A 13,253-nucleotide genomic window follows, 5' to 3' on the forward strand; every position below is an offset into this window, starting at 1 on the left:
TTGATTGACTGTGAAGACAGCACTATTTCCCAAGCTTGGCTGCTCTTCGGAATCACCCAGGGAGCTTTGGGCCCTGACTCTAATTCTGATTTAATTGGTCTGGGATACGACCCAGAGATTTTTTATTTTTCTTTCTAGTCTTATTTTGAGACAGAGTTTCAACATGTTGCCCATGCTGGATTTAAATTCCGAGATTCAGGTGGTCTGAGTACTTGGAAATACAGGCTGTAAACCAGGCTAGGCATCAATACATATATATGTACACAGACACATATGTACACATATACACACACATATACATACACATTTTTTTACTTTGTAGTGCTATGGGTTAGACCCAGGGAATTATGAATACTAGGAAAGTGCTTTTTTAGAGTTATACTCTAAGCCACAGAGATTTAATGACATTCTCAGTCTTGTTTGCCTGCTGTTATGATAAACACTTGCTTGGAGAGGAAATGGTTAATCTCACCTTATAGTCCACGGCTGAAGGCTGAAGGAAGCCAGTGTAAGACACAAGCCCCTTAAGCCACAGCACTTTCGGACTAGTAAGGCAGCTGGCAAGTGGACAGAAGGCAGCTGCCGCACAGGTCTCGATGAGAGTGCAGGGAAAGAGACTATTCAGCTAGACTACAGAAAATGGTAGCATATGACTTCTGGAGGTGACAGCTTGTCACAGGGATCCGGCATGTCCATCTCTGAGGTATCTGATCGTACATTCTCCTGTCTCTAAAGTACATATGTGGTCCCTCTCTGGACTGTCTTCCTGCTTTGTCTTGGTTTCTTGGGGTCCTATGCTCAGCTGTTCTGTATTTCACAGCCTTTCTACTGAGTTTGGAAAAGTCTACTTTCTGATATGTGAGTTGCTAGGAGAAACACGGCCTCTAATACCTTTAAAATCAAGGGTCCAGGATGGTGGTAGCATATGCTTGTAGGCAGGTGGATCTCTGCGAGTTCAAGATCATCCTGGTCTACAGTGTTTCAGGATAGCCAGGCCTACACAATGAAACCCTGTCTCAATAATAAAATAAATGTAAGTAAAGAAACAAATATCAAGGGTCCTATCCTGGTGTGGTGATGCTTATTCTTGAGTGACATAGAGACTTTGGATTGACAAATAACCCGAGCCTACCCCAAACTCTCAATCTTTAGGCCTTAACTCAAGTTTGGTAATATTTATGGAGCCAACCGAATAGGCAACCAGGTCAGCGTGATTTGGTAATTTGTGCTCCTCTTGTAGGTATGCATGTTGTTTCTCATTATGGTTATATTATTATTTAACCATATATATGTACTATTATTAGTTATATTGTTTTCCTGTTAATATTCGACACAATTAAACAATATATGCTTGTATTTGTAGGCTAAGTATTTATTTTTGAAGATCCTGTAAAACAAGTTATAGAAACAGATAGCTAAGACTCCTTTACCCTTCTTTCATCTCAGGCTGGGATTCTAGTTATTAGGAAAGTCTCAGAGATTTTTAGATGCCCTGACTCAGTCAGTCAGTCTGTCAGTCAGTCAGTCAGTCAGTCAGTCAGTCAGTCAGTCAGTCAGTCTGTTTGCATGCTTCCTTTTAACATTTTTTAAAAAAATATTTTATGTATGTAAATATTTTACCCGGATATATTCATGTGTACTTTGTGTATGCCCGGTGCCTGCAGGAGGTTAGGAGAGGGCACCAGATCCCCTGGAAGTGGTGTGATAGAAAGTTATGAGCCGCCATGGGAAGTAGCTTCTGGGAACTGAACATGAGTCTTCTGCAAGAGCAACAAATGCTTTTAATCACCAAGTCATCTCTGAAGCCCCACTTTTTAGTAGAGATATACAAATTGACCTCACTTGTATACAGTTTGTCTACTGTTCTCACTAGAGGTTGTAAACAGGTTGTGGTGGTTTGAATATGCTTGGCCCATGGGAAGTGGCACTATTGGGAGGTGTGACCTTGTTAGAGGATGCGTGTCACTGTGAGATCGGGACTTTGAGGTCTCATATATGTGTTCAAGTCTGGCCAGTGGATCAAGAGCTTCCTTCTGGCTGGCCTACAGAAGACAGTCTCCTCCCAGCTGCCTGTGTCGGGATGTAGAACTTGGCTCCTCCAGCACCATGTCTACCTGCACACTGCCAATTCTTTCTGCCATGACAAAAAATGAACCAAACCTCTGATACTGTAAGCCAGCCCCAATTAATATTTGCCTCTCAGTGGGAGAAGATGCATCTATCCCTGCAGAGACTTGATATGCCAGGGTAGGGGGGATACACAAGGGCTACTCTCAGAGGAGAAGGGATGGGTAATGGGGGGAGGAATTATATGAGAGACATATTGGGAGGGGGGTTAACGATTAGGATATAAAGTGAATAAATAAATTAATGAAAAAAAAAAGAGTTGCCTTAGTCATGGTGTCTCTTCACAGCAATGAAACCTTAACTAATGCACAGGTATACCAGTTGGCTGGCTTAGAACATGTTTTCATTTCTGTCAGAAGAGTCCTTCCTCCTCCTTTCTTTCTTTCTTTCTTTCTTTCTTTCTTTCTTTCTTTCTTTCTTTCTTTCTTTCTCTCTCTCTCTCTCTCTCTCTCTCTCTCTCTCTCTCTCTCTCTCTCTCTCTCTCTTTCTTTCTTTCTTTCTTCTTTCTTTCTTTCTTAATATCCTAGAACTCACTATGTAGTCAAGGTTGGCCTTGAACTCACAGAGGTCTGCTTACCTCTACCTCCCGAGCCCTGGGATTAAAGGTAAGTACCACCATGCTTGGCCTAAGTTATTATTGTTCTCTAGCTGAAAGACTGTGGAAGATGATCTGAAGGCTTAGTGAATTTTCTTATTAAGAAAGAAAACTCAAGAAGACTCTTGTAGATCCAAGCAAGTCTATAAATAGTTAACTTGCCTTACAAGGTCTGCTTAACCTTGGTGTCTAAATATGGGGACTTTGTTTTTCTAGGAGAACACAATTCTGCATAAACTTGAAAACCTGAAAAGACTAAGTAAAAATGTGCTCACACACTCTATTGTTCTTAAATCATTTTGTTCCAGCAACAAACAGAGGCTCAGTTTAAATTATAACCAAATAAAAGGTTTAAAAAAAAAATCTCTGCATGCTATCACAGGGTGCCTCCGTTAGGAACAGTAGTTTAATTCAGCCTCAATGAAAATTGGCCTTTAATAATTATCTTCAAAACAAAAACAAAGAATATCCTAGGGAATACATTAGCTGATGTTAAAAACATGTGCTAAATGATCCTTACACCATCCTTCTGGTAGCACCCTTTACTGTAGAACGGCTGTCAAGAATGTCTTAACAGTGACTGGGAAACAAAGAACCACTACCTCTGTTAAAATCACGGAGAAAAGAAAAGATCAGCAAGATCAACAGCTCGTGATGATTAAGCAGCTTGTAGACTTACAAACAACATCAACAAGCACAATGACAAGTAGAGCCTTTTCTCCATGGAGTATTTGTATCTGAAATACAAAGTGAGACTTCAGAAGCATCCAGAGTCTAGATTGCATTAGAGAAAGGGGCAGGGAGAATGGTCCCATGTGTGTCTCTCTGCACTGGTCAAGCAGAAAGAAGGCTAGAAGACTCTTGTCATGTAATCTAGGGTGACAGTGGGGTCTGATTTGCATATCCACTTCAGAAGGTTTGACAGGCCATCACTGGCTCTTCCGGCGGCTGATCAGATGTGAGCTATTTTAGAGGAGCAGAATCTTCGCTAGTTACAAAGGATTTCTTGACACCCTAGTTCATCTTAGAGTCAGAGATTCCAATGTTGGAGTTTTTAAAAAAATCCTCTGCTTGCTGTCGGACTTCAAATCCTCTCCTCTATCACGATTTCCCCCTCTCAGGGGTCTTGACACTGATGGACACTTTTCAAGGACCTTCTTCCTCAAACTTTCTGAGCCCTTAGCAGCATTTAGCACATTTGACCTCTGTCTCCTGCTCAGGTCATCTTTGGCTACACCTCCATCTGTTGGTCAGTCATCTATCTGTCCACTTGGATTTACTCTCTTTTTTGCTTTGTGGCTTCCTGAATGCTTTCAAGCACTGGAATCTGTGTAGACAATTTTATTTATTTATTTACTTCCTGAGATGAGAGATCGGGAAGACAGTTGTCTCTCCGTGATGGTTACCATGTTTATCTCCATTCCTTTTCTCTTTCTGTTTACTGTTACACAGACCCAGAGAGAAAGAGTCGCTCTGCTGGCAGGCTAAAGTCAACAGTTGCTTTTCTTAAGCCAAGCATACTGTGATGGTTTGTATATGCTCGGCCCAGGGAGTGGCACTATTAGAAGATGTGGCCTTGTTGGAGTGGGTGTGGCCTTGTTGGAATGGGTGTGGCCTTGTTGGGGTAGGTGTGGCCTTGTTGGAGTTGGTGTGTCACTGTGGGTGTGAGCTTTAAGAGCCTCATCCTAGCTGCCTGGAAGTCAGTATTCTGCTAGCAGCTTTCAGATGAAGATGAAGAACTCTCAGCTCCTCCCGTATGATGCCTGCCTAGATGCTGCCATGTTCTTGCCTTGATGATACTAGACTGAAACTCTGAACCTGTAAGGCAGCCCCAATTAAATGTTGTCCTTTATAAGAGTTGTCTTGGTCATGGTGTCTGTTCACAGTAGTTAAACGCTAACTGAGACAAATACCATTCTCCACTCTTCCTATTTCTTACTTATCCTTCCCTACATTCTGTAACTTATATTCTTTTGTTTTGTTTTAAGACACAAACTCACTATATAGCCCTGATTGCCTCTGAACTGATTCTCTTGAGTGTTAGGATTTCCCAGTACGTATATTATACTTGACAAGTAGTAACATTTGTGTGCCTGGATATGTAGTGCATGTGTAAGGAAGCCAGAGGTTGAAGTTGGGGGTCATCCTTGATCCTGCTACATTTTTACTCAAGCAGGGCCACTGCTGAACTCACTTCAGTGATCCAGCTGGTTTAATTAGCAGCTGTGTCCTGAGATGTGTCCCCTGTGTCTGCCTCTCGAGCATAAGGATTATGGTTGGGTTGTCACTCCTGCCTGGCTTTTAATATGGCTGCCTGGTTTTTAATATGCTGTGCTGTTAATATAAACATGTATATATAAAAGTAAAATATTATATTAATGTTATATTAATATATAATATACAAGAAATATAATAATATATATTTATTATATATTGTACACATATACACATATAATATTTTATACATATAAAAGCATTATAGGATCTTTTCAAACTTTAGCATAAAGCACCCATCAGATGAACTTGCTTCTGAATTTAAAGACTTCACACATTTCTCACTTTTTAAAATAGTTCAGGATCCATCTTCAGGTTTAATGTACTTCCCTGGTTTACCCCCCTCTATTAACATATACCCTTTCTAAGGACACTGCTGCCTCTGCATTTTCCTACAGTTGTAGCTCACCCATGTTCTATATCCTTCCCCTTAGGTAGCCTTACTGGTATCTACAGATCACGCTTGTTTTCTTTGATCCTTCTCTGAATGCCATATCCTGTAGACCTGTTGATTTATGCCCCAACCATCCTGCTTGGCATCACGACTGACTGTGTTTTTCTTGTTGGGCCTCATGACTGTAAGCAGGGATCTGTCTCCCTTGTTACTGTTTATCCCTGTGCCCAGGGCACAGTAGTAGGCCAGCTCATATTTTTAGATACTAACTCCCTGGGAAGAAGTGGAAAGACTCTGTAGTTAGAGCTCTGCAAAAGAGACAGAAGCCACTGCTAGCCCTTATCTCTGCTTCTTCCTTCTCTCCCTCCCCTTCTTCTGTTCTTCTGCCCACCCCTCCTTCCTCTTCTTTTTTTCACCATATAAGCCAGATTGGCACTGAACATGCTGTCTTCCTTCTTTAGCCTCCTGAATGCTAGAGTTGCAGACCACCACACCTAACTTTATACTTCTTTTTTTGTTTTATTTTTTAGACTTTTTTAAAAGATATATTTATTATATTTATATGAATCCACTATAGCTGTTTTCACACACAGCAGAAGAGACCATCAGATCCTGTTAACACATGGTTGTGAGCCACCATGTGGTTGCTGGGAACTGAACTCAGGACCTCTGGAAGAGCAGTCCTCTTAACCACTGAGCCATCTCTCCAGCCCAACTTTATACTTCTTTAGAAGTACCTGATGTGTGTGTGTGTGTGTGTGTGTGTGTGTGTGTGTACTGTGATCAGGAAAGGGAGGAGAGACCTACTTGGGACACTGACTTCTGATTAGGTTTTAAAAAAATAACCTTTCAATTCTGAATAATTTAGCGGTCTAGATAATTGATCAAGAACTTCAGTGGGGTCATAGTACACTTTTGGGAAGGGGTGTAAGGCTGTAAATATTTTGGGAACTAGAAGCATGCCTTAACAAAGGGAAAGAAACATTTCTCTCATGTGACTTGTCATGGAAGCAGGGAGGAAGGAAAGGACCAACAGTTTGCTTTCAGGGGAGAGGAGGGGCAGTAGAGGAGGTACATTGCAAGGCACTAAGGAACCCAATCAACTCAAAGGCTAATCATTAGCATTGGCCCAGTATAGGTTTCAGTGGTTGCAAATATTACTTTATTTAAGCTTCTCCATAGCTCTGTTAGGACAAGACTATCACTAGCCCTATGAGAGGCACAGTGCTGGATATAGGATATCCTGTTCCTTTAAATTTCCCAAGCAGCCAGCCTGGTAGAGTAATGATGTTGCATGGATGATCTATTATGGTGCCTGGATACAGTCAGCTAAAGAATTCTTTGAGGGGCTAGGGAGGTAGTTCAACTGTACTTGTCTTGTCTGATTATGCACATGGCCTTGGGTTGCAGCCGAGTACTGCAAACGAATATACAAAAAGAGAGTTTTTTTTTTCCGGTCTCCCCTCTTGATTTTATTATTTCACTTGATTCTTTAAGCAGCTGGCTTGGCTTGGGATATCAAAGGTTGCCTGCAGGGAAGCGTTAATGGGCACGGTGATTCTCATATATAAGTATTAGGAGAAATTAGGAACATAATAAAATTAGCAGCTTCTCTTGCAGTTTTTCACAATAACTAGCATTTGGATTGGCCTTAATTATCTTTAGCAGAAAAATATGTTGCGTAGTGGTCTCATTCAGATTTTTGCTTTGTGGTCCTGGGGATCAATTCCAGGGAATTCGCACACGCTAGGTGGGAGCTCTGCCTCTGAGATGATTATGTGAAAAGACACACATGTTCTTGCATATGTAAAACCAGCTTGTGCACGAACGATGGCCACTGAGGATCTCATTAAGAGTTGCTCTCATCCTAGATGTAGTGATTCTGTGACGACCACAAGAGTAAGAAGCGTATAAACACCACGTTGCCTAGTGAGTAAAGCAAGTTCCCCAAATGCATCATTCTTTAAGTAATACTTTCGAGTTGTCTTGGTGTGTATATCCGAGCAGTAACCTAGCCCACTGTAAGTGCAAGTGATACAACTTTTTTTTGCATTTTTAATAGGTTATCACTCTGAGATTTTAAAATAAGCATCTAGTTGCACTGCTAAAACTTTCAAACATTTGTTAAAACAAATATAAACCATACACTCATTTTCTTGTGTGAATTTGCCAAGTATTCATGGTTTCTTAAATGAGTATTATTAGTCTCTGTGTGGATATGTGCACATGTGTGCGGGTGCCCATGGAGGTCATAAGAGGGCGTTAGATCTCCCAGAACTGGCCTTATGATCAGCTGTGTGCCACTTAATTTGGGTGTTCTAAACTGAACATGGGTCCTTCGTAAGAGCAGCAAAGCTCTTAACCACAGAGCCATGTCACCAGGCCCTGACTCATAACTTCTATAGAGATTGCAATACCAATACAAGCATGAGATATAACTATCACTAGACAAGTACCTAAATGATCAGAATGTCTGCATTTTGGAAGACAATGTCAAAGTCATTTATATACAGTTTTTTTCTTCTGTTTTTTCATCTAATGCATCAATCATATAAAATAACTGTTTCTATTATGATATCTTCATACACAAATATAATTGACTCTAATAATATTTGATATTTGTCAACATCTCATGGACTTTTCTTCCCATTACCAGCCCCCCTCCTTCTTTAAATTGTCTCTCCTACAAACTTCAGGTATCGTTTGAAACGTAGTTTCTGCGTATGAGAGGAAGCACACCAGAGCAGTCTTTCTGAGGGTCTGGCTATGTCACTTAACATGCAGCCCAGGTCATGTACACGGCATTTCATTCTTCCTTTATGACTGTACTCCGTGCTATGAAGTACTATGAGGTATTATGTTCTATGTACTATGAAGTACTATGAAGTATTATGTACTATGAAGTACTCCGTGCTGTATATATTTCAGTTTCCTGACCCATCAAGTTGTTCTATGATCATCCAGAAATGATTTCACAACTTGGCTGTTATGGTTTGTGTGTGGGTGAGGTTTTTCAAACAGTGACCTGAAAACAGGTATCTTACCATGAAATGGTCCAAGGCAAATGGGCCGAATGCTATATAGCTTATCAATAAACTTACTTCTTCATTAGCTTTAGCTACATAGAAATTAATTTTCATGAATATGTGAAAATGGCAGTTTGAACTGAATAATTAATAAGATTTAGATAGCTTCCTCCAAGTAAGTAAAGTCTCCACTCTTAGAGGTAAAAACATTCACTTATGGAGAAATATGTACCTTTCCACGAAAAAAACACATAAAACACCATTTCAGGTGAGTCGTAAGACGTGGGTATGTTTGGCAGACTTCTTAGCCAGCTGAATTTGAACTTATTTATGCAATTAATACTCCACCAAAAAGGCACGTTTGGGTAAGATTTAGGAGAAATCTCTGTAAGAGTAGCATGTGCCTTTAACTGCTAAGCATTTCTTCAGCTTCTGAATCATGTATCCTTATGTTACATGCTTCATGGATGAGTAATTTCATACCGCTGTTAAACCCTTTATTGTCCTGGCTTTTAACTTCCTACTGTATCTAATTATTTTAAATGGAACTTAGGAGTGATTTCAACAACTTCAGGCAGAATCAGAATATAGGGGAGAAAAATATCCCCTAGTTATCCTCACCATGAGCCTCAAAATACACATACACAGGCACACAGACACACAGACACACACACACACACACACACACACACACAGACAGACACACACACACACACACACACACACACACACACACACACACACAGAGTAGATACCTAAATCATGAAGTCTAGTTAAAAATAAGGACTTAGCACTGAGGAGATGGCTCCTCAGTAGGTAAGAACAGTTGCCCAAGCAGAGGACCAGAGTTCGGATTACATCATCTAAACCGGGTGTTTCTGTACCAGCTGGTAGCAGCAACAGCAGGGGATAGGTTGAATGTAAAAACAGGAGACATGCTGGGGTATGTTGACCAGATATTCTAACAAAAAATGGGATGAGCTGCAGATTTAAAAGGAGACCCTGTCTCATGGTAGTGATAGATCAGGACATATGACATCTTCCCCCTGGCTTTTGTACATGTACATAGATTCCCTCCACACCATACAGTTACATACAAACCACCCCCTTGTACAAATAAGAACCAAGCTAGGCGTGATGCCAAACACTTGAAATGCCAGACTTAAGGAGGTAGAGGCAGACGTTTAAGACTATCCTCAGCTACATAGTATGTTTGCATTTGTGACCATCCTGAGCTACAATGAGACCTTGTCCTTAAAAAAAAAAAAAAAAAAAAAAAAAAGCAACAACAACAACAAAAAAAACCAACCAAACAAAATCCAAACAAAAGTACAAAATCCCAGGTTGGGGAGATGGCTCAGAGGTTAAGAATGTTGGCTGCTCCTACAGAGGTCTTGAGTTCAATTCTCAGCAACCACATGGTGGCTGGCTTAAAACCATCTATAATGGGAGCTGGTGCCCACTTCCGGCATGCAAGCATATAAGAAGATGGAAAACTCATATACATAAAAAATACATAAGTAAATAAAAAAAATAAAATCCTGACCAAACAGTCAACAGAAAAAAAAAAAAGGGTGGAAGTGGGGGTGGGGTGGGGGGTGTGGAGGGATTAAGAAAGAGCTCTGAAAAACAACAGCATTCTGCAAAAGTCTTTACAAACTTCAGCCGATTTCAGGAAGGGCGAAATTGTAAATCTTAAACTGTTGCTAAAGTGCTTAAGACAGCAGAATAGACCTATCTCCTTCCCGTTCTTGCAGCCCACGATCCTTTTATTGCAGGTTGTGAAGCAGAAGGGAGAGCGCTTCAGAAGCTCTGTGGAAATGCCACAGACTGTATTAAGGATGACTTCTGCAGAGCCTGATCTGCTTCTGCCAGATAAGAGTTAATGCACGTGTTGCAAGTCAGATGGCTTTGTGAACTAACTCTCCTACCGTTCGTTATGTTAGGGCCTGTGGTGGACGTAGTCAATGCATGTACAGAATCTAAAGGTGGCTTACAGAGCAGTACTGTTTAGATCAACTTCCTGTGATGATAGAATGTTGCTGGGGTTTTTGTTTTTTTTGTTTTTTGTTTTGGTTCAATATGGTTGTCACTAACTATGGGTGCCCATGGCCACTAAACATTTCAAGAGTGTATTGTATAACTGAGTTAGCTGAGCAGCCTGAATTTTAAACTGTCTTCTATATTTTAATTAATTCAAATTAAAATACTCTTCTAAAAACAAGTAGTTACAGTATTGGACAAGGCCTTTCTAGGTCCTCATCATTCCCTTTTGAAATTAAAAAAAATTTTCTTTTGTGTTGTCTTAGTGAAGTTTTGTATTCCTGCACAAAACATTATGATCAATAAGCAAGTTGGGGAGGAAAGAGTTTATTCAGCTTACACTTCCATATTGCTGTTCATCACCAATGGAAGTCAGGACTAGAACTCACACATAAGGCAGGAACCTGGAGGCAGGAGCTGATGCAGAGGCCATGGAGGGATGTTACTTTCTGGCTTGCTTCCCCTGGCTTGTTCAGCCTGCTCTCTTATAGAACCCAAGACTATCAGCCCAGGGATGGCCCCACCCACAAGGAATCCTCCCCACTTGATCACTAATTGAGAAAATGCCTTACAACTGGATCTCATGGAGGCATTTCCTCAAGGGAGGCTTCTTGCTTTGTGGTAGCTCCACCCTGTATCAAGTTGACATACAAAACCAGCTAGTATATGGATATAGGTGCTTTGCCTGCACGTTTTTCTGTGCTGTATACAAGTGCCTTGTACCTGAGAAGGCTAGAAGAGGGCATTGGATCCACTGCAACTGAAATTACAGTGAGCAGCGATGTGGGTATGTGGAGGAATTAAATGGGTCCCCTGGAAGAGGAACCAGTGTTCTTCACCTTGAAGCCCCATCACTACCCTTTGACACACACACACACACACACACACACACACATGCACGTGTGTGTGTGTGTATATATATATATGTATATATCACATATCATATATATATATATCAATGGCATATATCATATATATATATCACAAAGACACATCTAACATCATGCTATAAGCAAACAATTAACTGCACTGATATGAACTGGAGTTGATATGGGTCCTCCCTTAGCGTTTTGTCATTGTACAGGAACCAGATTAAGAGCCCTCTTGTATGAACAAATACTTTCAGAATGGAAAGAGCCACTGCACAGTACCTCAGGCTTCCAATGGTCAGAGCTCAACCTTATTCCAAATAGCCTAGAGGGGTTTTCTTTTGGTACAAAATATGGAACATATATTATTGAATAAAAGGCATAAAATAATTGAAAAAAAATCTAGTTCTTGTTGCATCAATAAACCAAATGTCCCGCAAGCAACAAATACAACACTGTACACTGGTTGCTTAGCTTTTCAAATCCCACCCACCTTTTTAACATATTTCATGTTGCATGCAGTACTGTTCCTTATGAAGAAAAAAAAATACTTAGTGAGTTAAAAGGCATGTGGGTGAACACACCAAGGGGAAACAGTTGTCCCAGGAAACTTACCTGGTTGGAAAAAAAGAGAAAGAAAACAAAAGAGCCCCACAGTAATTCAAAGAATCAGAGACCAGCCAGAACGCACGGTTTGTTCACAGGTTTTACCCACCTGATTGCTCGGATGACAGTTTTAAGTGGTGGGGTGAGGTCCTCCACTGACACATCACACTGGCATCCTTTCTCATCATATACATCGTCAATGCCAAGGGCTGTGTCGGCTGCAAGAGACAAGCACAACTGAACACCGACAGTTTCTGCCTAGGACATACCGGGTTTGTCTCACCTAGGAAAGGTGGGGACACTTGCAGACCGAACATATAATCAGCTGACGAGGTAGAAGCCCAGGCATCGGTGTTGCCAAGTCCTTCTACAAACTCATCCACATGGTTGGTGATTTGGCGGGGACACATTTTCCTGGCTTGTTCTCCGCCTGGAGGATGGTAGTGATGAGTTTGTGTTGATCCACTCCTGCTTTTTGCCCAATCCTTGAAAGCTAATAGCTGTTATTTAAATTGCAGCCGTTTAGAGTCGAGGAAACTGTCTTTGGACTCTTAAATTCATTAGTCTGCCTATATAGAGCTCAGATCCCACGACACTGATCTCATTAGCCTGTGGCTGAACCAGTTACTTAAGCAGCAGACCGGAGAAGGCGAGAAGGCTGACTACTTATTTCTCGCTGGCCTGGCAATGGGAAAGTGTCTTGAGAACACTTGCTTGAGCAGCTACAACCAAGGCTCAGAGAAGAGCACTTTGCATATGAAAATCAGTTCCATATAAACCAAACAGATGAACTTTTTGGTTAATTGTAACATTTGGAAATGTGTGTCTATTATTACCCCTGGCTTTTCACAGGGTGGGAGTAAGTCCCAGAAGGCTAGGGACCTTCTCCAAGGACACAGGAAGACTAAAGTGACACATGCAGAGCTGTTCTTTTGACATCTTCCCATGTATGCCTTTTGCCTGCCCTCCTGGCCTCTGGCTTCTCTTCTGTATTACTATTCCTTTCATATGGCTGTGTGCACATACTTCATTAACCTGAAGATCCAGCTTAGAGCAGTCTAATTGCCTTGACTGTGTGCTGAGGAACTTTATACCCTATAGGAGCTCTGGATGTGTACATATGAGGGAGCTTCTAGGAAGAATATACAAGGGAAAGAGAAGATTGGTAGACAGGTAACACATGTAGACTAGCTGGCTGACAGGGCTTGTTTTGGTCAAGTATGATCTCCTATTCCTTCAGTCCTAGTTTTTCCTTGATCCACTATTCCACCTGCCCCCTGCCCTGCTCACTGCCAACTGCATGTTGTTTTTCCCCATTG

The 13,253-nt window shown here is 41.2% G+C and overlaps 1 protein-coding gene across 2 annotated transcripts in view; it reads right to left on the reverse strand.

Annotated features, from left to right (window-relative positions):
- The window catches only part of Kcnq5 (potassium voltage-gated channel subfamily Q member 5), a 557,693-nt gene that overhangs the window by 16,376 nt on the left and 528,064 nt on the right, over window positions 1–13,253 (reverse strand). For both annotated transcript variants that reach the window (XM_052192554.1, XM_052192553.1), the window contains one exon: window positions 12,044–12,152. In XM_052192554.1, coding sequence (XP_052048514.1) covers window positions 12,044–12,152 — 109 coding nt within the window. The remainder of the gene's footprint in view (window positions 1–12,043; window positions 12,153–13,253) is intronic.

This window comes from Apodemus sylvaticus, chromosome 9 (genome assembly GCF_947179515.1).
Source record: "Apodemus sylvaticus chromosome 9, mApoSyl1.1, whole genome shotgun sequence".
NCBI classification, from domain to species: Eukaryota; Metazoa; Chordata; class Mammalia; order Rodentia; family Muridae; genus Apodemus; species Apodemus sylvaticus.